At 46.5% G+C, this 23,042-nt stretch overlaps 1 protein-coding gene across 8 annotated transcripts in view; it reads left to right on the forward strand.

The window, feature by feature from the left end:
* Positions 1-23,042, forward strand: part of MRTFB (myocardin related transcription factor B) — a 73,294-nt gene that overhangs the window by 28,300 nt on the left and 21,952 nt on the right. The window contains exons 1-2 of one of the 8 annotated variants that reach the window (XM_077316420.1): positions 6,976-6,991; positions 7,085-7,290. The exons of 5 other annotated variants lie outside the window; for them this stretch is intronic. In XM_077316420.1, coding sequence (XP_077172535.1) covers positions 7,170-7,290 — 121 coding nt within the window. In that variant the 5' untranslated portion in view covers positions 6,976-6,991; positions 7,085-7,169. Of the gene's footprint in view, positions 1-6,699; positions 7,291-23,042 lie in introns of those variants that run through there. 2 more of the 8 variants (XM_077316421.1, XM_077316419.1) reach the window with 2 other exon arrangements.

Here is a 23,042-nt window from a genome sequence, read left to right on the forward strand (position 1 = left end):
GAAAAGATAACATGTCGAAAGATGGGATTAACCAAAATTGATTCCAGTGACTTCTAGTTAGCCTCACTGTAAAAGGTAAAGGTATCCCCTGTGCAAGCACCGGGTCGTGTCTGACCCTTGGGGTGACACCCTCCAGCGTTTTCATGGCAGACTCAATACGGGGTGGTTTGCCAGTGCCTTCCCCAGTCATTACTGTTTACCTCCCAGCAAGCTGGGTCCTCATTTTACCGACCTCGGAAGGATGGGAGGCTGAGTCGACCTTGAGCCGGCTGCTGGGATTGAACTCCCAGCCTCATGGGCAGAGCTTTCAGACTGCATGTCTGCTGCCTTACCACTCTGCGCCACAAGAGGCTCAAGCCTCACTGTACCATTGGCCTTTATTCTTTGCTATGCTATGGAGTACGACTGAGTCATTTTACAGAGGCATGCTCTGCTCCCTCATGGTGCACAGGAGCTCTAGCATGCACATTGGACTCGTGCATGCCCGCTTTGTCCTGCTCAATGCGTTGTAGGGGTGGTGTTTGTGGAACTCTTGAAATCCCGATCCGTATGGCACGCCCTCCAAAGCTGGGGTGATTTAGATCAGGGATGCACGCACATCTTTGATTGGATTAAGTTATTAGTGGAAAAGCCAAAATATTTTATTGTATCTAATCCTTCATTCGTCTTCAGAGCGTGACACCTGATGTTCTGGATCTAAATTTATCCGCCTGACAAAACTAGTGAACTTAAATTTTTTTTTTAAAAAAACCCATTATTTTCTCAAGGCTTAGGGCTTGACTGTTGGTACAGGACAAATTGAACATGAGACAGGCCTTCAAATGGTGATATTCTGTGTAGCTTGCACGCCGGTCATATCCTACAAGACCAATGGCTCCTGCTGTTGTCATAGTGAGCCTGAACTGTTGTTGTTGTTAGGTGTGAAGTCGTGTCCGCTCCATCGCGACCCCACGGACAATGATTCCAGGCCTTCCTGTCCTCTACCATTCCCCAGAGTCCATTTAAGTTTGCACCTACTGCTTCAGTGACTCCATCCAGCCACCTCGTTCTCTGTCGTCCCCTTCTTCTTTTGCCCTCAATCGCTCCCAGCATCAGGCTCTTCTCTAGGGAGTCCTTCCTTCTCATGAGGTGGCCAGAGTCTTTGAGTCTCATCTTCAGGATCTGGCCTTCTAAAGAGCAGTCAGGGCTGATCTCCTCTAGGACTGACCGGTTTGTTCGCCTTGCAGTCCAAGGGACTCGCAAGAGCCTTCTCCAGCACCAGAGTTCAAAAGCCTCAATTCTTTGACGCTCGGCCTTTCTTGTGGTCCAACTTTCGCAGCCATACATTGCAACTGGGAAGACCATAGCCTGAACTGAGACAGTCTTAAATCCAGGTTCCTTAGGAACCCATTGCAATGAGAAGTTTTGTCACGATTAGTAACGTTTTATTTGAAAAATAATGGGGCTGCCTGTGCTTCAAAGACTGACCAAGTGCCCTCTTTTTCACCAGCCCCATTCTCAGGAAAAGCTGGAATTGCTTCCCTGACACAGTCTGCAGTGTCCATTTGAACTCGGCCCTCGCAGTCTCTGATCCCGAGTTGAAATTCGACAAAGCCGCCCTCGGTTGAAATTGCCTAAGTGGAAAATCTTTGCCTGCGTTGTCACATTCCTACCGTGATAATTAGTCTACTTAATGATCATCTCGCCTTATGAAGATGGTTCGAAGAAGAGATTAGAGGAGCATCTGTTAGGGATAATTTAGATCTGGGCAGTCCTGCCAGTCCGAGGCGTTGAACAGTTTGCCCCTTTTATAACCCTTTGAGGTTAGTCTTTTTCTGCGCATTTAACAGTGTAATCGCCTGTAGAGTTTCTGCAGAGGAAGTCCATCGAAACTTGGGGATTTAGACTGGAGTAACTGTGCACAGGATTGCAGTGTGAATAGAGTAACAGAAACAGCCTTATAGAAAACCCTTGTTACCATGCAGTCCTTGACATGTCCCTCTGGAAACTGCCAAAACTGTTCTCCCTCTGAGGCAGAGGACATCTAATTTATTTATTTATTCTTGCATGTATAGACCACAGGGCTCAAGGTGGTTTACATATAATACAATTAAAAACATACAATAATGTAAATATACAGGTTGATTGGGAGATGCACTCAGGGAGTCAGGAACCCCTTTCTTCTTCTTCCTGTCTCCTCTGTCGGAGTCACCTTTTCCTCAGTTCCAGGAACTCCACAAGCCGTGACTTCTAGAAAATTGCAACTCTAAGAAGTAGAAGAGCCATCAACAATTTAATGATGTACTAAGTAATTCGGATTGAAAAAGTGAGACAGATAGAAGGAAACAGTAGGCCAGTCTTGATGAGGACCATGTTCTGGGAGGAGCAAGATGTCCTCCTGTCCTGCTTGTTCATATAAGATTTGGAGGCAATGTTGTCAGTCCAGATCAGGACGTTCTCCCCACACAGATCTTCTTCCTTGAATTAATCCTGTGGTGGGACAAGCAGCACCTTGCCCCTAAAGAGCCCAGATAGTCTGACTTAGCAATGGTAGGAACCCATTTCTTCAATTGTGCACAATTACTGAAGAGCTATTGCCTATGTGATATCCTGTACTTGTCATACTGGTGATGCTATATGATGTTATATTAAGACTACAATTGCGACCACTGAGGAAGCAATCGAAAGCGGGACTGAATATCCGGGACCCTGTTGTGGCTGCAGAATTATTTAGGATTTAATAAATCTCAAGAAGACACAACCTTTTGCCTGTTGGTTTAGTTTGCTTTAGCCGAAAACGTTGCCAGATGCACTCTGGATAGCTCAGAAAGCTTGCATGCTCTGATCTCAGTAGACATTGCTGTGACCTTTCGTGGGTTTTGGGACAGAGATGGATGTGGAGGGAGGGTAGGAAAAACAGAATTGGTTCTCGAGCAGAATGGTCATAAATGTGAGAATTGGTCCTGACCTGCATTTGGTCTTCACCAGTAAGGAGAACTAATTTTGATTCTGTGAAGGCTCAAGGGGGTGGCAGGTTACAGTGGAGGAGCGAGAGGGTTGTGAGTGTCCTGCATAGTGCAGGGGGTTGGACTAGATGACCCAGGAGATGCCTCCCAACTCTATGATTCTATGATTCTGTGAATAACTTGCTAGAAACATATCTATTTCAGAGACTTGTTGCCAACAAAAGACTCCTTTTTCTTCCTCTCTGTTTTTAAATACTTGTTTTAAAAAACCCAGCCTGGCGTAGTTCTCTTTGACTACGTTGACCCTGCCAAATGGCATATTGATCCTTGGGGGATTTTTTATTTTCTCTGTAATTGCCAGGAAGCTGGCTGTTCATTTCTCAGCGATACGGCAATTTTGTTTTTCTCACGCTTAATAAATAATAGTTAACGTGAGGTGGTGGGAAATCTGGGCTGATTTATGGGATCCTGTGTGTTTTTTAGCAGTAAAAAGGTCATCCCGAAAGAAGATTGATTATGGCTTAAGGGCTGATCTCAACACCATTTAGATTCAGGGATGAGATCATCTCAAAACAACATATTTGACACGTATAATTTGTGGCCAGCGTTCCCGCAGGGCCTGCAAAACGGAGCTCTTCCACCAGGTCTACGGTTGAGGCCAACACAGCAAGGGAGATCTGTATGGCCCCCCCCTTCCAGGATGGAGCGGTGTGAGTGGCGGCTTGCGGGTTCCACCAATGCCCCGCCTCCTTCTATGAGATTTTTATTCGAGGTATGATAGTGATTTGAGCTGGTTTTTTCCGCCGCATCTCCTTTTTTTGTTACTGTGATTGGTTGGATCTGTGTTATGTTTTTATGTCTGAGGGTTTTAATGGGGGTTTGACTGGGATTTTATGCAGGCTGTTGTCACCCACCACGAGCCACTTGGAAGTGGCAGATAATAATAATAATAATAATAATAATAATAATAATAATAATAATAATAATAATAATAATAATAATAATAATAATAGACACCAAACCAAAGTTGAGTTGCTGTGAAGGAGAGAAAAGTCATTTGGAATGGTCCCAAATATGTGGCTTCCTTCTTTCTTTAGGGACGGGTGGTGGTGGGAACACTGTTCTTTTGGCTCACATTTATATGCCTCTGAGGAGCTCAGGGCGTAATTGGGTGGGCGAGCAGTTTTGTCTCATTCCATCTTCCAAGCGACCCTGTGATCTACATTCGGCTCAGAAAGTGATAAGGTTTTTTCAAGATTTCCTTAGTCCCCTTGTCTAAAAATCTAACCCCAATACTTGATTTTTGTAGCCTCTACTTGTGATGTGCTAGATTCTTTTCTGCTTCCAAAGTAACTGCTTTGGGCAGTTCAGCAGTTTCGAGGGAGATTTTTTTTCCCTTCGAAAACACTGTTTAAGCTCTATCTGTCGGGCAGCCAGATACACGTGAATCGAACTGTTCCTCGGAGGACAGTGAAGCAGTTGGGAAAGTCATCCATTTTCCTTGCTCGATTAGGCACAGGCTGTCTTGGAAAGATTCAAGTGGGTAGCCATGTTGGCTTGAAGTATCACCCCGAAATTTGAGTCCAGTAGCACCTTTAAGACCAACAAAGGTTTATTCAAGGCGTGAGCTTTTTAGTGAAGCTCACGCCTTGAATAAATCTTAGTTGGTCTTAAAGGTGCCACTGGACTCAAATTTTGCTGTGCTGTCTTGGAAAGACCCACTAGTTTGATGTCCAGGTTTGCAGGTGAACTCACACCATGAAGATCTACCTGTTCAGGATATTGTCTGCAGCCATCTGGTTTTTGTGCTTGGCTTGTTGAGTGTTGCCGTAATTTCCTACCAATGATGCTATCTGGGAATGGGCCCTGAGACCAGGCTTGGTGATCTAGCAGGAGCGTCCGGGAAGCTCGGTTAGAGTTTTCCCATTGCTTGCCATTTCTGGTCCTTTGCCTTCCACGGTCAGTAATGGGACCCAGCTGGATTTGCGGTCCTCTGGATCAGCCCCATAGTCATCTAGTTAATTTTGTGCTCTTGGGAGGAAGGGGGCTGCTTGGGGACATACATATCATTCTTGCTATGTTGAAGATGTTGTTATAATAAAATAATACGACTGTTTTTGTTTTTTACGTTAGAAATGTTCTGTTGGCGCCAGCGTTTGGGCTATGCATTCCCCCGCTCCCACCGCAATTCCTTTAGATATAATCTTTCTGGCCTTAAAGGCACAATCGAGAGCTTTGCCTTCTTTTTTAGCTATGTTCTGTTATGGGATGGAGTTTTTATCATACTTTGATGGGGGGGTTATATTGTACCCCACCACAAGTCTCTAGAGAGTGGTGGGCTAAAAATCGGATGGATGGATGGATGGATGGATGGATGGATGGATGGATGGATGGATGGATGGATGGATGGATGAATGGATGGATGGATGAATGAATGAATGAATGAATGAATGAATGAATGAATGAATGAATGAATGAATGAATGTATGAATGAATGAATGCTGGTCCTATACCACCTCAGTAGAGGCGGTATTGTATGACCAGTATGACCACCATTCCTGCAAACAGGAGCAGACTGGCCGTTAAGGCTACTTGGGAGAGTCCTGGTGGTCTGGGGGAATTGCCCCCCCCCCATTACCCAAAGAGGCGGCCTCCTAATTAGTTGGAGGAATTAGCTTCAAGGAGGCAGAGCGAGAGGGGGCAACGAGGGTTCTGCATCTGTGTTTACGAGGATTTTTCCCGTCAGAGAACCAGTAAGGGAAATCGCACACATTAAAAAAACATCCACAAGAGCCAACTAAGGAAAGGAAGTGTGGAAAGGAAAAACGCAATTTGAGGGGAAGGATGCAATTATGGGTTTTCTTAAGGTGATTTGGGAGGGGCATGATGACCCTGCATGTACAGAACCGGAGACCTAATGGGTTGTTAAAATGTGTTAAACCTTTTATCAGGTGATACAACCCTCTACGGTGGAACAAGCTCCCAGAGGAGGTCAGGGCCCTGATGGAACTTGAACACTTCCGCAGGGCCTGCAAAAGGGAGCTCCTCCGCCAGGCATTTGGCTGAGGTCGACCCAAACCACCGCCTCCCATCGCCCCCCCCAAGCCTCCCTCCTACAACCATCTCTGTAGTCTCACCTATTCCACTGAGCCATCAGTATACCTTGACTGTCCTCCCCAGTGTGAGCATTTCATAACGTTTATTTTCGTTATGGTGCTATTATAAACTGAGTTATTTGCATCATTCCAGTTTGATGTCAACCTCCCTGAGCCTTTGGGGAGGGCGGCATATAAATATAATAAATAAATGTCGGCCTGCTCCCCCTTCGCCTCCCTGGAGGGGGGGTGGGATGGGAAAGAGCCCCAGGTGAGCACACACAAAGCTCTGCTTCCCAACCATATCCTGCACGATCCTGCCACTCCTAGGGTTTCTCAAAGCCTGAGGAATGTTTCAGGGGGGTTCCTCAGCCATAACAAGGTGGAGAAAGGGCTTTTATAGACCGTTTCTAAAAGCCAAGCATCCAGTTACTGCTTCGTTCTCCCCCTCCCCCTTAAGCCTGCAAAGAAAACTTTCGTGATTATTGTTGGGGACAGGACATAAAGCAAATATCAGGCAACAGACTGTGTTTCCAGAGCTTGTGGCAGCCAGAGAAGAAGGAGGAGGAGAAGGAGAAGAAGGAGAAGAGGAGAAGGAGAGAAGGAGAGAAGGAGAAGAAGAGAAGAAGAAGAAAAGAAGAAGAGAAGAAGAAGAAGAAGAAAAGAAGAATGGACGGCACCAATTTATCACCGCTGGTATCGCCAAACGCCGCTCCTTCCGCAACGGCTGGGGATGTATTTTTAACCACTTGACTCAGTGTTTGTCAGATGATTCTGACCGTCAAGCTGCCTGCCGCAGGCAAAGCCCAGCACCAGCCAGGGTTGGCTGAGAAGGGGAGGGCTCGTCCGGGGAAGGAGGTGGGCTTTGGACGCTTCCCACGGAGCCTCAGCCTCTCTCTCGGCCACAGAGAGTTCAGCACTCTGTCGCCGTCCTCCTCCTCGGACTTTCAGGTCAAGCTGAGAAAGAGAGGGAGGGGGGGGAGGGATAATGGCTGCTCCCGAAAGCTTTAAAGACCTAATTGCTCAATTATCGTGGCACTGAAGGAAGGGGAGCAGCACGCCCGCTGCTCGGCAAATTGGCTCCTCTCCCGCGCCCGGATGCCGGTGCCTTTCTGAAGGAGGTTCCACCATGATCGATAGCTCCAAGAAGCGGCACCAGGGCTTCCCGGAGATTTTGCCCGCGGGAGAGATCGACGCCTTGAAAGAGAAGGAATGCCTTGAGGCAAACAGCGCGAAAAGCCTAAAGGAAGGTCAGTCTCCTGGTCCCGGGCTGGGGGGAGAGGCAGACGAGCAAGCCGGTTTGGGGTTTCGATACATTGGGCCAGGGTGCTCGCCGGTAGCTTAAAGTATCAAATTTTCGCAGGACAGACAGCTTTTTGTCTTGGAAGGGGTTGGAGGCGTTGCTTTTGTCAAACAACTCGTGCCGGGAGGGTGATTAATTTTGTCAGTGGTACGTTGGGGGGGGTTAGCGCTCCCGTGGTGGGCAGCAGGTCACAGGTCACGGGGTTCCGAGGTCAAGGAGAAGGAATCGGGACAAATTGTCTCTTTTTCGGGGCTGGGTTCTTGACTGTCTCCAGCCCCTGCTGTCCCGTGCAGTTCTGCTTCCGTTCGCCAGCAGTGGCATTTGGTGGGGCTTCTGTCTCCGGCCGTCCCTTGAGCTGTCAAAGTGAGGGAAGGTGGGACACTCATAAACGCCCATCTCTGCTAGCAAATATTAACACGGGTTCACAGGATCCCTTCGCAAGATTGCTCTTGTGCCTGCAGCAGCAACGGTTCCTTGCAGAAAAGGGGTGTCAGGTGACAGTAGATGAGCGATTGGGATGTGAGTGTCCTGCATAGTGCAGGGGGTTGGACTAGATGACCCCGGAGGTCCCTTCCAACTCTATTTTTCTATGATTCTATGAGAATCAAGGTTTGTGCATTGTATGAACATCGCGTAGGAGTCTTCCTTCCTCTGAGACTCTGCCTTCCCATACAGTATTGCCTACACACACACACACACACCCTCCCATCCCAGATCGGTATCCTGTTTTCTTTGCCGATCCCGGTTTTCCGTTCTCCGTTCTCTTTTACCTAAGTGCTTTGGAGCTTCTGGGAGTGAGCCAGAGAATGCGGCTGGCTTCCTTTGATACAGAATCAACATTTCTTCCCCAAAAGAGCAAGGGTGCGCGACCGTTCTCCCTTTTGGACTGTGTAAGTGCAAGGAGCAAGGGGAAATAGTGGCTGGGTTGCCGTTCCAAAACCGAATTCCGATCAAGGTGTGTGTGTGTTTTGTTTTTTTTTTTAATCGTCACCTTCTTTTAGAGAGTGGTCTGGAGTCAGTGGAAAGTGGAATGCAAACGGGGGGGGGGGGCAGAATATAAACGGAAATAAAACACAAGCACTAATTTTATAAGGGTGGTTTCAAAAGTAAGCAGGGTACCGTCTTTGATGGCTGAAAGTGGAATACAGGCGGACTGAGGAACCCCCCCCCCTTTTCACCCATCTTCTTTGTCCCTGCAATTTTATTTTATTTCATTTAGATTTTTATACCGCCCTTCCGTACGGCTCTGGGCGGTTTATATAGAATGCCGTAGGGTGATTCCCTAGAACATCAGAACAAATATTACCATCATAACCGTATCAACTAGAACAATATTTCAACTGAAACGGTAACTTTGACAGAATATTAGGTGGGTCTGATTATTCAGTCATGCAAGGGGGTGTTGGGAGGGCAGGGGATGTTGTTGGGTCGGCCTCAAGCAAATGAGAAAAGCCATTCGTGCTGAGTAGATTCTGCCTGGGTGCAACCACAGCTGTTGTGTGTGTGTGTGTGATTGTGACCACTGGGTTAAGAGTCATGACAATTATAGAAATGGCTGCCCACCATCTTTGTGTAGAGCTTCGTCAACACAAGTGTGTCCTCGTGTGGTTGACAACATCAGGGCTCCTTGCTTGTAGGGGATTCACTTGTAGGGTTGTCGGGGTGGCCAGAAATGGCTTTAAACCAATTCCGTCTGGTAAGATTTGTCTTTATCATCTCCAAGCACATGGTACCCAGGCCTGCTTTGATGAAGGAAGAGTTGGTTCTTGCAAGCTGCTTTTCTCTGCCCAAAGGAGTCTCAAAGCAGCTTCCAGTCGCCTTCCCTTTCCTCTCCCCAGAACAGGCACCCTGTGAGGGAGGTGAGGCTAAGAGAGCCCTGATATTCCTGCTCAGTCAGAACAGCTTGATCAGGGCTGTGAGGAGCCCAAGGCCACCCAGCTGGCTGCATGTGGGGGAGTGCAGACTCAGACCCAGATCCGCACTCCTAACCACTACACCAAGTTGGCTCTCTCTGGAATATTGTCAACCCATCTTTTCTCTAAGAAGCTCAGGGTGGTAGAGCGTGTATATTTGGTTTTCACAGCTACCTTTTGAGATAGGTTCAGCAGAGAGATGAGGACAGGCCCGGCCACCCAGAGATCATCATAGCTCAGAGAATTTGGCTGCTGCTGAATGTGACCGTCCAACTTCAGGACCCAGCCAGGTTAATAAGCACACCTTGTGTTGCATTGCTTCAGGATCTGTGACCCCTAACTCTCTTCCAGGCACAATTCCAAACGTGAAACTTTGCTGTTTAAGACCTTGATATGACTTGAGCATTTCCTAGCCTGGAAGCTCCCTCCTCCTCCTCCTCCTCCTCCTCCTCCTCATTGCTATCCCATTCTTTTTCATGGCTCCATTTTGATAATAGGCAGAGCTGGCTTACAGAAAGGTGTTTTCCAAGGTTGTCTCGTACCTGCGGAGCTACTCCGGGCCCGAGCTTCATTCAGAAGAGTTGTGAGACAAAGATATTTGGGCTACCTTCAGCAGGGAGAAGGCAAGACTCTCTGGAAAAGGCAGTGACACTAGAGACAGTTGAAGGCAGCAGGACAAGGGGAAGACCAAAGATGAGATGCCTCGACTCAATTAAGGAAGCTCTGGCTCTCAGTCGGCAAGACCCGAGCAGGCCTGTTAATTATAGGATGTCTTGGAGGTCATTAATTCATAGATTCAGGAGTTCATTAATTCATAGACTCAGGCGGGTGGCCATGTTGGTCTGAAGCAGCAGAAGGAGCTCCCAGATGAGATCGCGGCCCTGTCGGAGCTGGCACAGGGCCTGTCGGATGGAGCTCTCCCACCAAGTTTCGGTTGAGGGCCAGGGACCTCGTCACATCTGTCTATCCTCCCAGGCAAAAACACTCCCATGGAGATGTCCATTCTGGTCGTGGCCAACGTCTGGTGACAAGACAACAACTCCAAGTTGCTGTGAATCTAAAAGCTGGTCACTGGCTAATGGGCTTTTCAATCCTTACGGACGTTTAATAACATTTCATTTTGTTGGTTTTAATTGCCTGTTGATTGGTCATTCTGACGTACACCACCCCAAGCCGGCTTTTGGAGGGTGGTATAGAAATTGAATCAATAATCCAGAATAATACGTTTGCGGGAGCTTTATGACCGACCAGGTTATAGTCAACGTGTAAGTTTTCATGTGCACACATGCTTCCTACATACATGGAAACAGAAGATAACAGCCCATACATACAGGTAGAGCAGCAAATTAGCCGGCAACGTAACGCAAGAGCCAAACAGGAATGGGATGCTTTGTTTATATGATCGTGTTTGGTGACCGTACATACGAAGTGTGTTATTCCAGCTTTGGTCCTTGAAGCTGTTAAAAACACCTTTATTATGCTGTGTGCTGATTTGCTGGTCATCCTCTAGATGCACACGAGTAATTGCCATTTCAGTGTATCTGAAGACACGTGCATGCGCACAAAGGCGCATGCATGAAACTTGGTCGGTCTTCTACCTGCCTTCAGCGGATTTGGAAGGCTGGGGAAGTTGTTGTGTTTTAAGTACAGACTGTGAAAATCGGTGCATCATACCAGCCTTCTGTGGCAGAGCATCTGTTTTGGTTATGTAAATGATATGCAGATTACCTCTGGCAATCCATTTTGCAATGTTGCTTCCATCGTGGCCCTTGATGTTATGAACCACTCTGGGATTAATGCTGACTTTTCTGTTCCTTGCTTTCTTCTTCGTTTCCCCTCCATCCCCTCACTTTTAGCTCTTCTGAAATGCCACAGCGCACACAAATGTTGCATAGCTGCACATAGTGCAATTTTAAACAATGATATTTTTCCCCATCACCACTGGTAGCATAGACTCCCAGAAAATAAATATTTAAAGCAGATTGTTGCAGAAGAGTTCCAGGTGCGTTTTTACCATATTGCTAAGATACATCAGTGCACGATGTGATTCTGCTGTACATTTTCACTCAGTCTAAGTGTGTCCCCATTTAGAAAATAGTGTTAATATAAAATTACTTAGATTCCTCCCCCTCCCCCTCCCCTCCTCTCCCCGGTATGAAATGGGGCTAGAATGACAACTAATTAAAATTGTGAGCTTGCATCTTCTGTCATCTTTACCCAGGAATCGTCTTTGATGGGGCAGAAAAAGGATTTTACAAAGAGCATTCATTAAGGCTTAAGCCCAATAAGGTTTTAAGGAACATTCCGATATGTAGCAGCAGAATGCTATTAGTAACCTAGGATCAAGTGTCTTTGGTTAATCCATAAAAATGTTAACTCTTCAGGTACGACAGGATATTGTTGCCAGCAGAATGATGTTGATAGATTGTGCTGGGTTGGGTCCTTCAGTCCCCCAGTAGGTTTAAGCAGCTGGTTGGGTCCTTCAGTCCCCCAGTAGGTTTAAGCAGCTGCCGAATGGTAGATTATTTCTTGACGGTCTAGAGGCATTAATAGCAGTCCTATTTCATTTGTTATTGGAAAACAAAATCCCGGATGCTGACCGTTACAACCTGCCCTGAATCCCTAATGTGAAAAATCAGGAGAGAGGCCAAGATTTTAATGGCGGTTTAAGGAGACAGAAATGCTTCCCTAGGTCTCGTCGCTGGCAAATCAGAGAGGAGGAAATCTGAATTGCTCTCTTTTCCTGTAACAATCCATGCAATTTCCTGGCCTCCTGCCACTCCTTGAGAGGTTTACTTGACTCTCTGGCTGTTGTTTTTGCGTTGGTCGGGCAGGAGTCTGAAAGAGAACGTTTCAGTAGACGTCAATGCAATAATATATATCTGCCACATGCACTTGGCTTTGAAAGTTTATATTCCTTCATTCGGGAATACCTTGTATAGACCAGAGTACCTCCTACATGACCGCACTAGACAATGTCCCTACATTCCAGTGGAGTTTCAGATTGTTTAATAGACGCAATCCATGACTTCAAAAGGTGGCCATTTGGCCACTGTTAATACAAAATTTTCACTGGATTTGTAGGTATCTCTCTGAGAGCAGAACATAAGGTCAAGAATGTATCATCATTAGGGCACCAGTTTTGGGTTGTTTTTAAATATATATATCTAGCCTTTGTAGGCTTTGTAAAATATTGAAAATCTAACTTTGTTGAGGTCTGCAGTCCTAATGTATTTCAGGACCCAGGCTTCAAGGGTTCCAACCAGGTGTCCTCAATCCATGTCCCCAGCATTGTAAGCAGCGCTTCCCATTTGCTCAGAAATGTCCGTCGATAAAATAATGACTCTGCGTCATCCTTGGGCTTGGTCATGTAGCTGAATAATCCCTGGTTTGCAGTAAACTATAGCCTGATGTTAAATATGACTGATTTGATCTTTTCCTGCATATCAAAGTGCCAAACAGTGGTTAATCCTGCAAATGCCGGGAACATGCAAGCCCAGACATATGTAGCTCCATGACCATACTTTCCCCTTGCTTGTGTCTTATGATGCCATTGAGGCTTAAACATGTGCCTCAAACCTTAACCATGCCGTTCAGTCCTTTTGTCTTTCACCGGTTTAGTTTCATTTCAGCGACGACAACTCGACTGCAGAAAATTATACACTTTCAAATAGATCAAAGCAATTCAGCAACTCTGTACTGGATTGGTTTTGCATTTGAGGGTTATGAGAATCATTGATAGTGAGGCTCATTTAAGCCACAGGTTCCAGTTGCCTCAGTTGAAATGCTATGGAAACCAAAGAGCCCCCATTATCTGAGCATGCTACTTTGGAAGCCTGCAAGATGAGTAAGACAGAGTTTAAAAGATCAGCATGTTCCATAGCTTATGTAACGAACATAAAGTAGATATATTCTGATTTTTTTAAATGCTGAATTTAATGAACTAAAGGGGCTTGGAGGAGGATTAGATCATTTCCAAGGCTTTAACATGAATTATTTCCCACGTGACAAAAATTTGGATGTCGGTGTGCAATCAAAGACTCCTTATTGGCACGCTTGCCATTTTGTTTAGGTTAGGGCATTGTGTGGACTCAGATGGATTGCAGGATGATGGAGAGCAGGCCTGGTTTGCTTGGAACTTGGCTGAGAAGACTGGATAGTCTAAAACGCAACTGCCTCTGACCTTCTGAAATTATGTAGATTCTTTTGCTGGTAGTGAATTTGGAAACCATGCGGATATTAGGGCAGCTACTAAGCTTATTGAAAGTTATCTATGATATGAACGTCCAGGGAGATGGCTACTTGAAGCAGACTTATCTCACTATAGGCATATATATGCCTGGATAGAGAGAATTTATTCATCTATAGCTGGCTGCACCCTGATTGGCCCTATTCCAACTCGGACATCCGGACACGTCCCACCCCCTAGGCTTTCATAAATATATAGAGGAACAACAATGGATAAGGATGGTGAAATTAACAACTTATGTGAGAAACAGATTGATTTTATTTTCTAGGAATGGCCCACAGTGACCCAGCAGGCCTCAGGTGTCTCTGAGCAGTTTAAAATCAGCTTCCCTTCCTCTCCCCATAATAGACACCCTGTGAGAGAGGCTGCTAGGGAGGGCGGCGAGCATAGGGGCTAGCCCAAGCAGGGTGCGGCCAGCTGTGCCTGATTGGCCCGTATTCAAGCTTGGACACCCCTGACACACTCCTCCCCTAGGGGCGTTTCACAAATATATAGAGGAACCATGGAGGCTCTAGCTCATGGTTTGGTGCGTGTTTTGTGCCTCACTTGGAAGCTGGAAACCCTTTCTGTGCACAACGTAGGCAGAAGGGGAAAGCTTTGCCCCCTGAAAAGGAAAACACACCCATACCCACAGTCTCCCCTGCATTGTTCTCACCTCCGTCCAGGGCTGTTAAAGGCTCCCTTCACAGAGGGCCTGAAGAAAAGGGAGGGAGTGTGGAATTCTGAGTAAGTGCAGCAATTGGCCCTGAGGGAGGGATGTTCCACCAATAGGAGGCTTCGGAACCTTCAGCATTTTGTCAGGGTGTACAATCATGATTTTATGTATATAGATTTTTATTATATTTATATGTACCACCCTCCCTTTCGGCTCAGGGTGGCTTATAATGTAAATAGAGAAATGACAATACAATGCTAGTTCTCGGCCTAATACAAAAGCATTCATGAACCCACAACGTATATATATAACTTGCAACTTATCACTGTTTTGACATTAAAGGCACAGCTTTACAGATTCGGCATCTGTGTAACGATTAAACTGCAGCAACTGAAGTTTACCAGACTTTGGGGGTGTTTTTCAAAATTTCACTGAGTGCAGGCTGGTGGTGGGAGGGGCCCCTGGGTCTTTGGCTTTGTTTTCATTGGCCCCAGCTGGCGGCTCAGTGGAAGAGCTCCAGTTGACCTCCATTTTGGAACCTTTATTATTCACCTGTTGCCTTCAGTTCTCTGGAGAATCTTGAAGCATTGAAGACGAGTGCCTGAAATGCAAATGCAGAAGAAGAAAATAGAAGAGCTGATTTTTGTACCCTGCTTTTTCCTACCCGAAGGAGTCTCAGAGCAGCTTCCAGTCACCTACCTGTCCTCTCCCTAGAGACACCTTATGAGGGGTAGGAGAGAGCTCCGAGAGAACCCTAACTGGCCCAAGACCACCCAGCGAGCTGCATGTAGAAGAGGAGCGGGGGATCAAACCCGGCTCTCCAGATTAAAGGCCGCCACTCTTTAACCCCTACCCTGAGCTGGCTCATTTTAGGTGACTTGTGCTGCTGTCATTTTTCCCACCCCAAGAGAACATCTCTTTTTGGTCACCTCTCGCTGCTGTTGCTGTTTTCGCCAACCGTGAGGGAAAGGATTAAGACCACACCTGCAATCTTTCTTCTCCTCTGTTGTCATGGGGCAAGCAGCAGCAGAGCAGCCCCAGAGCAATCAGCACCTGCCTGCTTCCTGCTATTCTTCTGTTTCCCAGAACAATGCAGTGCAAGTTATTGGCATTGGCTTCACATTACCTCTCTGGGCCTTGCGTCTCTCAACTGGTTAGGGCAAACACCTCCTGGCGTCTTTTTTTTGGCAAGCATCCCATATGTATTGTGCAGCATTACCTGGAGACCGAATTCTTCCGAAATACTGCCGTTTGTAGAGGTGTTTGCATTTCCGCTTAAACCAGCGGTTCTCAACCTGGGGGTCGGGATCCCTTTGGGGGTTGAATGACCCTTTCACAGGGGTCGCAGATTGGCCGGGGGGGGGGGACGCCATCCACCCAACAGCCTTGTGGGGTAGATTGAAGTAGAGCGTTCGTCTGTCTGGAGCAGCGGAAAAAAGTGAGGTCGGCATGGTGGGATAAGAGGCGGAACCGAACGGAGAAAACCTGGAAAAAAAATAATTTATATACAATCTTGAGCAATGGATCTTCAGACCATTGCTCAGTTTTGGTTTAATTTCTGTGAAAGGACACTTGCCTAATTTTATGGTTGGGGGTCACCACAACGTGAGGAACTGTATTAAAGGGTTGCGGTGGTAGGAAGGTTGAGAACCACCGTCTTAAACTTTTAGATGCCCTTATGCAGCAAAGAGATTCTTGGTACTTAAGGAATCCGTTTCCCCCTGTGGCTTGAGGCTGCCACATCTCCTTGTCGCTTCCAAACAGTTAATACTTCCAGGCCACGTTAATCTGTAACACCGTGCACCAATTTTTGATTGCCAACGTGGGGGGAAATGACTTTAATTATTGTTTTCCAAAGGGGAAAAGTAGATTTTTTGGTGCAACGGCGAACATTTAAAGGAGCCCTCCCCTGCGTTTCTGCATTTGTTTCCATGGCAGCAAGAAGAACACTGGGGGTGACATTTTAAAATGCCCGTGGTAGAATATCGGAAGCCGGGTTTTCGTGGCATTACACGTGACAGAACTTCTTGGCTCTGTTGGCAGCCCTAAAGCAGGGCTAGAGGCAGCGTGGAATATGACACAGCATGGCAATGGTCAAGATACATGTTTGTTTGTTTTTTTAAATCTGTTCTCCTCCACTGTAGAAATGGCAGTTTACCACTGTAGTTATAGATACCAGAAATAATAAAGCGATGTGCCATATTCTTTTCTAAAGGGAAGCAGCCAGGACTACCAAAGCCCTACAGAAGAAAATGACAAAGTCAACTCAGAGGATGTTTTTTTTTTTTTTTTTGTCTGCAATGCTGGATTGTTAAACACGAGACTCCTTCTCTCCCACTTCCTCCTTTGTATTGAAGGAAGGCAATTCTCTGATATTTTGCTTGGTCCTGATAAAGAGGTATTATGGCACCGTTTGGGTTTTTTAAAAAAATTTCCCCCCTTCCAACTCTATGATTCTATGTAGCTTCTTCACGTGTTCCCAGCTACAGCTCATGCAGGTGCTGCAAACTGGACCTCAGTAAATCCACATTTTGACAGCAGTTACGTTGCCGGTCAGCGCTGAACCTGATTCAGTCTAAGGCAGCTTCCTGCGTGTGTCCTTTTTAAAGGGCCGTTCGCACGGATTTAAGAGAATCCGTGCCCTGCTACGTTTGTGTTTTTCCGTTCCTCCCTGCTGCTCAGAGATGTGAACCTTTGCCAGTGACTCCAGCTTCATGCCTCTGAGTGTTTATAATACCTACAAACTCCAAACTGTAGCTGAACATTTGGATGACACGTTTCATAACACCTACTTTAGAAGATGAACAGAGCGGGATACAACAGCAACATATCGGAATAATCAGCTGGGCTGACAGCTCCTCTGTTGGGATATTTAGGACCGTTCCTAGGGTCTCAGTCTCCCCATATGAACTCTTGTCATCCATTATCAACACTAGGCTGTAGTGGTTAAGTGGGGCAACCCCTCATCTGGAGACCAGGATTTGATTCCCCACTCCTCCTCCACACGAAGCCAGTTGGGTGACTTCAGGCCAATCACAGTTTTCTCAGAGCTCACTCAGCCTCACCTGCCTCACAGGAGAGGTTGCGGGGAGAGGAAGGACGGGCGATTCCGGGTAATCTGGTGATTAATTTTCGGAGAAGGACTTCCACCCCACTTTGAGGCTTCGGCTTGTTCTTCCTAGTGCCTTCAAAAACTACTGATTGTAACTTGGTGGTGGATTTTAGGAGGTTGGCGTTTGAGAATGCAGTTCTAAGCAGGTCAGGGAGGTGTAAACACGAATGGTTGCACAGCCCTTTTCAAATAAAATGAAAGACCTTCCATTGGAAGGAAGAGTTTAAGGCATGACAAATTCGTGCATGCGTTGAAATGACATGGGTGTTGGCCATTGAGGCTAAGGAAAAGGACCTTTCTCGGTGAGTAGCCAGTGGTAACCCTTCTGAGTGAGTTGTTTTGTTCCAGTTGAGCCCTATGGTTATGCAGCTGAGGTGTTTGTACTCATTTAAAATTTGGACTCCATGCACCTATGACACTTACACTTGCGGTTTTATGTAGATAAATTTTCCAGGTTGGCAGAGCTTCTTGCATTGGCTTGCCTTCCAATAGGCGGTCAATCTCAGACATGTCACCCCTTACAAAATGCTTATATGTCAAGGCAGAAGACGGGGGCTAAAAGAGTACGGGAAAGCATAGCTGTCGCTGAGTTGTAAGCAAGCACAAAATTGTGAGGCTGATGCTTTGCCCCAGAGAGCAATTCGCTCTGCTGGTGTCAACTGCCTGAGGATCTCTGGCCCCAAAGAAGTATGCCTGGCCTCAACAAGGGCCAGGGCTTTCTGAATCCTGCCCCTTGCCTGGCAGAAGGAGCTCCCTGAGGAGATCAGGGCCCCGGCGGAACTTACTGAGTGCTGCAGGGCCTGGAAAATGGAGCTCTTCCGCCGGGCTTAGGGTTGAGGCCAGTCAGGATCTCTCCAAAGCAAGTAATCAGACCTCCCTTTGTCTCCCCCCTCCCCAGTCTCCCACCCCCTCCTCATCTTTTTGACTAACGGGATGGGGGATCATGGGGACAGCTGTGCTACGGGACTGCCAAGACTCAGACTCTACTGAATGGCCGACAACAACAAGAACAAGGGCTGTGTCAGACCCGAAGAGGGCAAGTGCATATTTCTTTTCACCCATTGCCTCCTCTCACATACTTGCCAGTAAATGAAGCACTGCACTCAACGTTCCCACTCAGCTTTGCTCAGCCCTCTGCCATGTGTACTTTCTCTCGTCTCAGTTTAAGTCCGATGATGAAGCTCGGGACGTAGAAAAGCCCTGCGGAAACCTGCCTGCAGGAAAGTACAGTGCAGGACGCAGGGGGCAGATTCTCCCCCCCTCTTCGACGTGGTCCTTTCACCGTTCAAATGAGACCTCCCCAACCCCTGAGCCGAGATATTATCTACGGATCTTTCTGCGGTATCAATTTATGTGCGTGTCTCTCCCTCGGTGATTTAATATTCATACCAGGGCAAGAACTGGACACTCTCTTTTAGGACGTTCTGAGATGGTATCTGAAGTATTCTCCACAATGGGACGAAAGAGTAATTTCGGCGTTCCACCAGATCTCAGATTCCCTGCCTGGAAAGAAAGAAAAAAAGGTTCAGCTTTCAGGGCTGTGGACCGGCTGCAGTAACAAATGGGACGCCTATTGCTCCGAAGATGTTTCCACCATTGACTGATGGGAAGACAACATTTCCTGCCCGCAAACCTGTACAGGCCTAGTTCTTTTTCTGACTGGGATGGCAACCTTTTACCCACAGATCTTGGTGATCTCAGCTCTCCTCTTTGCCAAATACAAGTGGCAGAAAGGCGGGAATTGGCACAGAGATGGTAACAGAGGGGAATCCCCTGTAGGAGGGAGGGACATAAATGGCCTCCAGGTGCAAAACAGGCTCTCTCTCCCCGGTCGCCACCTGCCTAATCTCAGAAGATGATCTCACCAGGTAGGTAGGGCTGGGTAGGGGAAGGCGATTCTCTGAATGCCCGTTGTTGCATTTGAACAGTGCAGGTCTTAAAATGCTTTCCTAGGAGTAAACCCACTGGCCCTCCTTGGCAGAGGGAAATTTGAATTGATTGGCCCTCATTGGCAGAGTGCTCTCTCCATATTGGTGGCAAGCCCCCAGGGAGGGCCAATCAGTCAGGAATGAGTTGACTGGAGAGATTTGAGTTAGGATTCTGAGTTCCTGCCCAAATCCGCTTTTTAAGCCAGCGGAGATGTTTTAGTACAAGTCCTCATAGCCATCTTGGTTCACACAGCCACTGTACTCAGGACCCTGGTATTTCCAAAGGCCTTTCAAATGCCATCTTCTGTACAACATATTATGGCAATTAACCCTGGATTTCACCAGGACGCGAATTTCCCTGGAGAAGCTGCAACTGGTAACCCAGCCAAATTTGGAAAAGGTCGGTATATTGAAAAATTAATTTCAATTTCCCAGTACCCCTAACCTGCAAAGCTGACTTCGAAAGGGATGTGCGGTCCCAATCCACAACTCATTGGATGCTTCAGCCATTTTTTCAGCCAGGATCATGGGACTTGACTTAGTAATGGGTATTTTCATATATTGTAACTAGTAGGAAAGTGCATTTTAAAATTGGGCTGGGGGCCCTGGAGGCCGTCCCAGCGGGTAAGAGGCCGGGGAGAATGGCATGGCCATTGCCGAGGGTGCTCAGATGGCCTTCCCTGCCCACCCCTGGTAGCTAAAAGGCCAGTGAGAGTGGTGCGGCCAGCACAGAGCACACCTGGTCAGCCTTCCTTGCCCTCTTCCGGAAGCAAGGAGGCCAGGGAGGGTGCTGCGGGCAGTGTGGAGGGTGCCAAGAGGGCCTTCCCCAGTGTCCCAGTCACCAGGAGGACATTGAGCTGCTGAGGTGGAGGACGGTGAATGGCCATCCCCAGTTCCTGGACTTACCTCCTACCTGCTTTTCCTCCTCATGGTAAGTGCTGGGAGCTGCATGGAGGAAGAGGAGGAGGGGCAGGGAAGAGTCTCTGATTGGTCCTTAGGGACTATATGTTCCCTGTGAGGGCCAATCAGAGCAGCATGTCATCGGACGGACCATGTAGTTTTTATGTGGTATGATGATAATCTGTTTTTTCTTAATGGGTGGATTTCATGGAAAATTTGTTTTCTGGAACATTTTTCCTGGGATTTGTACTTCTAAATGTAGGCCCAGTAACTTCTTGAACTTTTCTTTTAACCAATCAACTACAGTTTTTTGTGTGGATACTGAATGAGTCAGTGCTCTGCTGACCTTTGAACTTTGTCCTCAGTTTAAGTTTGCAGGAAACCCATGCATTTTGATTATCTGACAATTAGTTTTGTTTTGATAACAGAAAAGAGTTTGAGTGGAAACTTTGTCCTAAAATTGCTCTGTTCTTAAAGCAAAACCATAAGTTATTAAGGGAATGCTGGACAGTTTGTTGTTGCAGATACCGAATGGCTTTCATTTGGGAAATATGTTGGGTTCGTTGTTTGCTTTAATTGCTTTTTGTTCTGATATTGAACCTCAAAGGGTATATTGAGATGTAATTGTTTTGGTGACTGTTCAAAGAATGTTTTAGGCTTTGGTTCTAATTGCACTGATTTGTAAGCAACTGCTGCTAAAATCTATGGAAATAGAGGAAAAGGGGAGCCAGAGTTATATACTCATTGGTATCTGAACCAGGACCACGGGCTGCAGGCCAAGTGATCTGGGGATGAAAAACAAGAAACCGAGGACCAGGAAGTGTGCCATCATAAAGAACAAGCCAAGAATTAGGAATTCTCCCAGTCCGTTCTCTAAAGGCATGCACGAAAAACAGCAAAAACAATTAGTAGTTTTATGAGTGCTTGAAACTGAATGAAGCTCTGTCATCTTCTGGAGGGTCCCAGCTGTCCTAAACATTACTGACATATTCGGATCAGTTGTAGGTTTCTCAGACAAGTCGGAAATGGCTCTTCTGAGTACAGTGGGCACATCCCTTGCCCACTAGGGCTTTCAGTTGACGATTGGTTCCGTCCACAACAAAAAGGAGAAGAATCTTAACCTAAGCAAGACTCCGGGAACCCAAAAAGGTCGACAGAAAGGGAAATGTCTGTAGGCCTACTAAGCGTGTACTATAATATAATATAGTTCTAAAAATACCAGTATTTATTAATAACGCATATTTTTTTGATGTGGAAACACATCTACTGATGCACTCCCTGAAACAGAAATGACTACGGACGTGATGTCTGTTTGTCCCGTCCCAAGGAGCATGGCAGTAGGTGCCTACTTCACCTCTACCCGCACTTCTGGCAGTGGGGCTAGCTGCTGAAGATGGCTGGCATAGGCTCACCATGCCTAGTGCTGAGCCCTGCTCGATGTGCCACCTCTGCCTCTGCCGGCCGGATTTATGATTGTTATATATTTTTCCGGAGAGTTTTAATTGTTACGGGTACTTCTCAATATGTGACCTCCAAAACCTAGATAATGCCCTGGACAGTTGGGATGATGGCCATAATGGGGATAGAATGTGAGCTGGAATGTCATGGGTTCAAATCTTATCTTCCTTACTAGCAGCAGTTCTTTCAGATTCTCTCGGATGCAGTCCTTTCTTCTGACAATAATTTACTGGAAGTGAACGATATAAGATATCCAGCTCACACTATGAGCCCTTGCGGCCTCACCGCTCTTTGAAGAGGCTTTACATTTTGGGTTGGAGGGGGGAGATGTTACCTTACAGAACATTCCTGTTTGTAAGGTAACATCTCCCCCCTCCAACCCAAAATGTTGGGTTGGATGTTTGCAAAGAGAAACTTCCTATTGCCCAGGTTTGGCGTTTGGCCATCTTGGTGATAGCCTGCTGCCCCCCAAATTAAACACTTGGATATGTTTGCGAAATGATAATATACCAATCAAAGTTAGAACTGCTCTGTTGTTTAACATTGGGAGAGAAAATATTCTGTGCATTTTGTTTGTTTGGATTCTGTGGCTGGAAACCATAAAATGCTGTGCCCACAATAACTTTGTTCATAGTTACCAGGAAGGGAAACCCTAGATCCCAGGGTTGACTATACCACATAAGGTATAGTCTGCTCAATTAATTTAGACGGGGTATTTCTGTTCTTTTTCTTCTGCTTGCTCTGTTAACAAGAAAGCTCTTAAATCCATATATCATGGCATCAGTCTCCACCCCACCCCACCTCCACCTCTTGTTTTTATTTGTCAAATGTTGAGGAATTAATATTGGGGGTAACAACAACAACAAGCCTTTAATGGCATATAAATATTGGAGTTAATAGGCCCTAGACCAGTGGTTCCCCACCTTCCTAATGCCACGACCTTTTAATACAGCTCCTCATATTGTGGTGACCCCCCAACCATAAGATTATTTCCGTCGCTACTTCACAACTGTAATTTTGCTGCTGTTGTGAATCATAACGCAAGTATCTGACACGCAGGATGTATTTTCATTGTTAGAAATCGAACATCATTAAAGCAGAGTGGTTAATCACAAAAACGATATGGAGTTATATATTGTGGAATATTTATTTCGAATTACAAATCAATGAAATTTTGTCTTGAAGCACGCCGTGGCATGGGTCACAGTCTTATTATAACAACAGTAAACTACATTGCTACGTTTTGCGACTATGCAACAGTAGGCAGGTGGGCAGACCGGCTTGGAGATGGCTAGAGGAGTGGTATCTCGGTTCTTAAGACCATCAGAAACGTGTTTTACGATGGTCTTAGGTGACCCCTGTGAAAGAGTCGTTCGACCCCCAAAGGGGTCCCGACCCACAGGTTGAGAATCGCTGCCCTAGGCCCAGAGAGTTAGGTTTAATTCTTGCTTGGATGGGACCAACCATTGGCCATAATGATAATT

This window comes from Paroedura picta, chromosome 17, assembly GCF_049243985.1.
Source record: "Paroedura picta isolate Pp20150507F chromosome 17, Ppicta_v3.0, whole genome shotgun sequence".
Classification (NCBI taxonomy): domain Eukaryota; kingdom Metazoa; phylum Chordata; class Lepidosauria; order Squamata; family Gekkonidae; genus Paroedura; species Paroedura picta.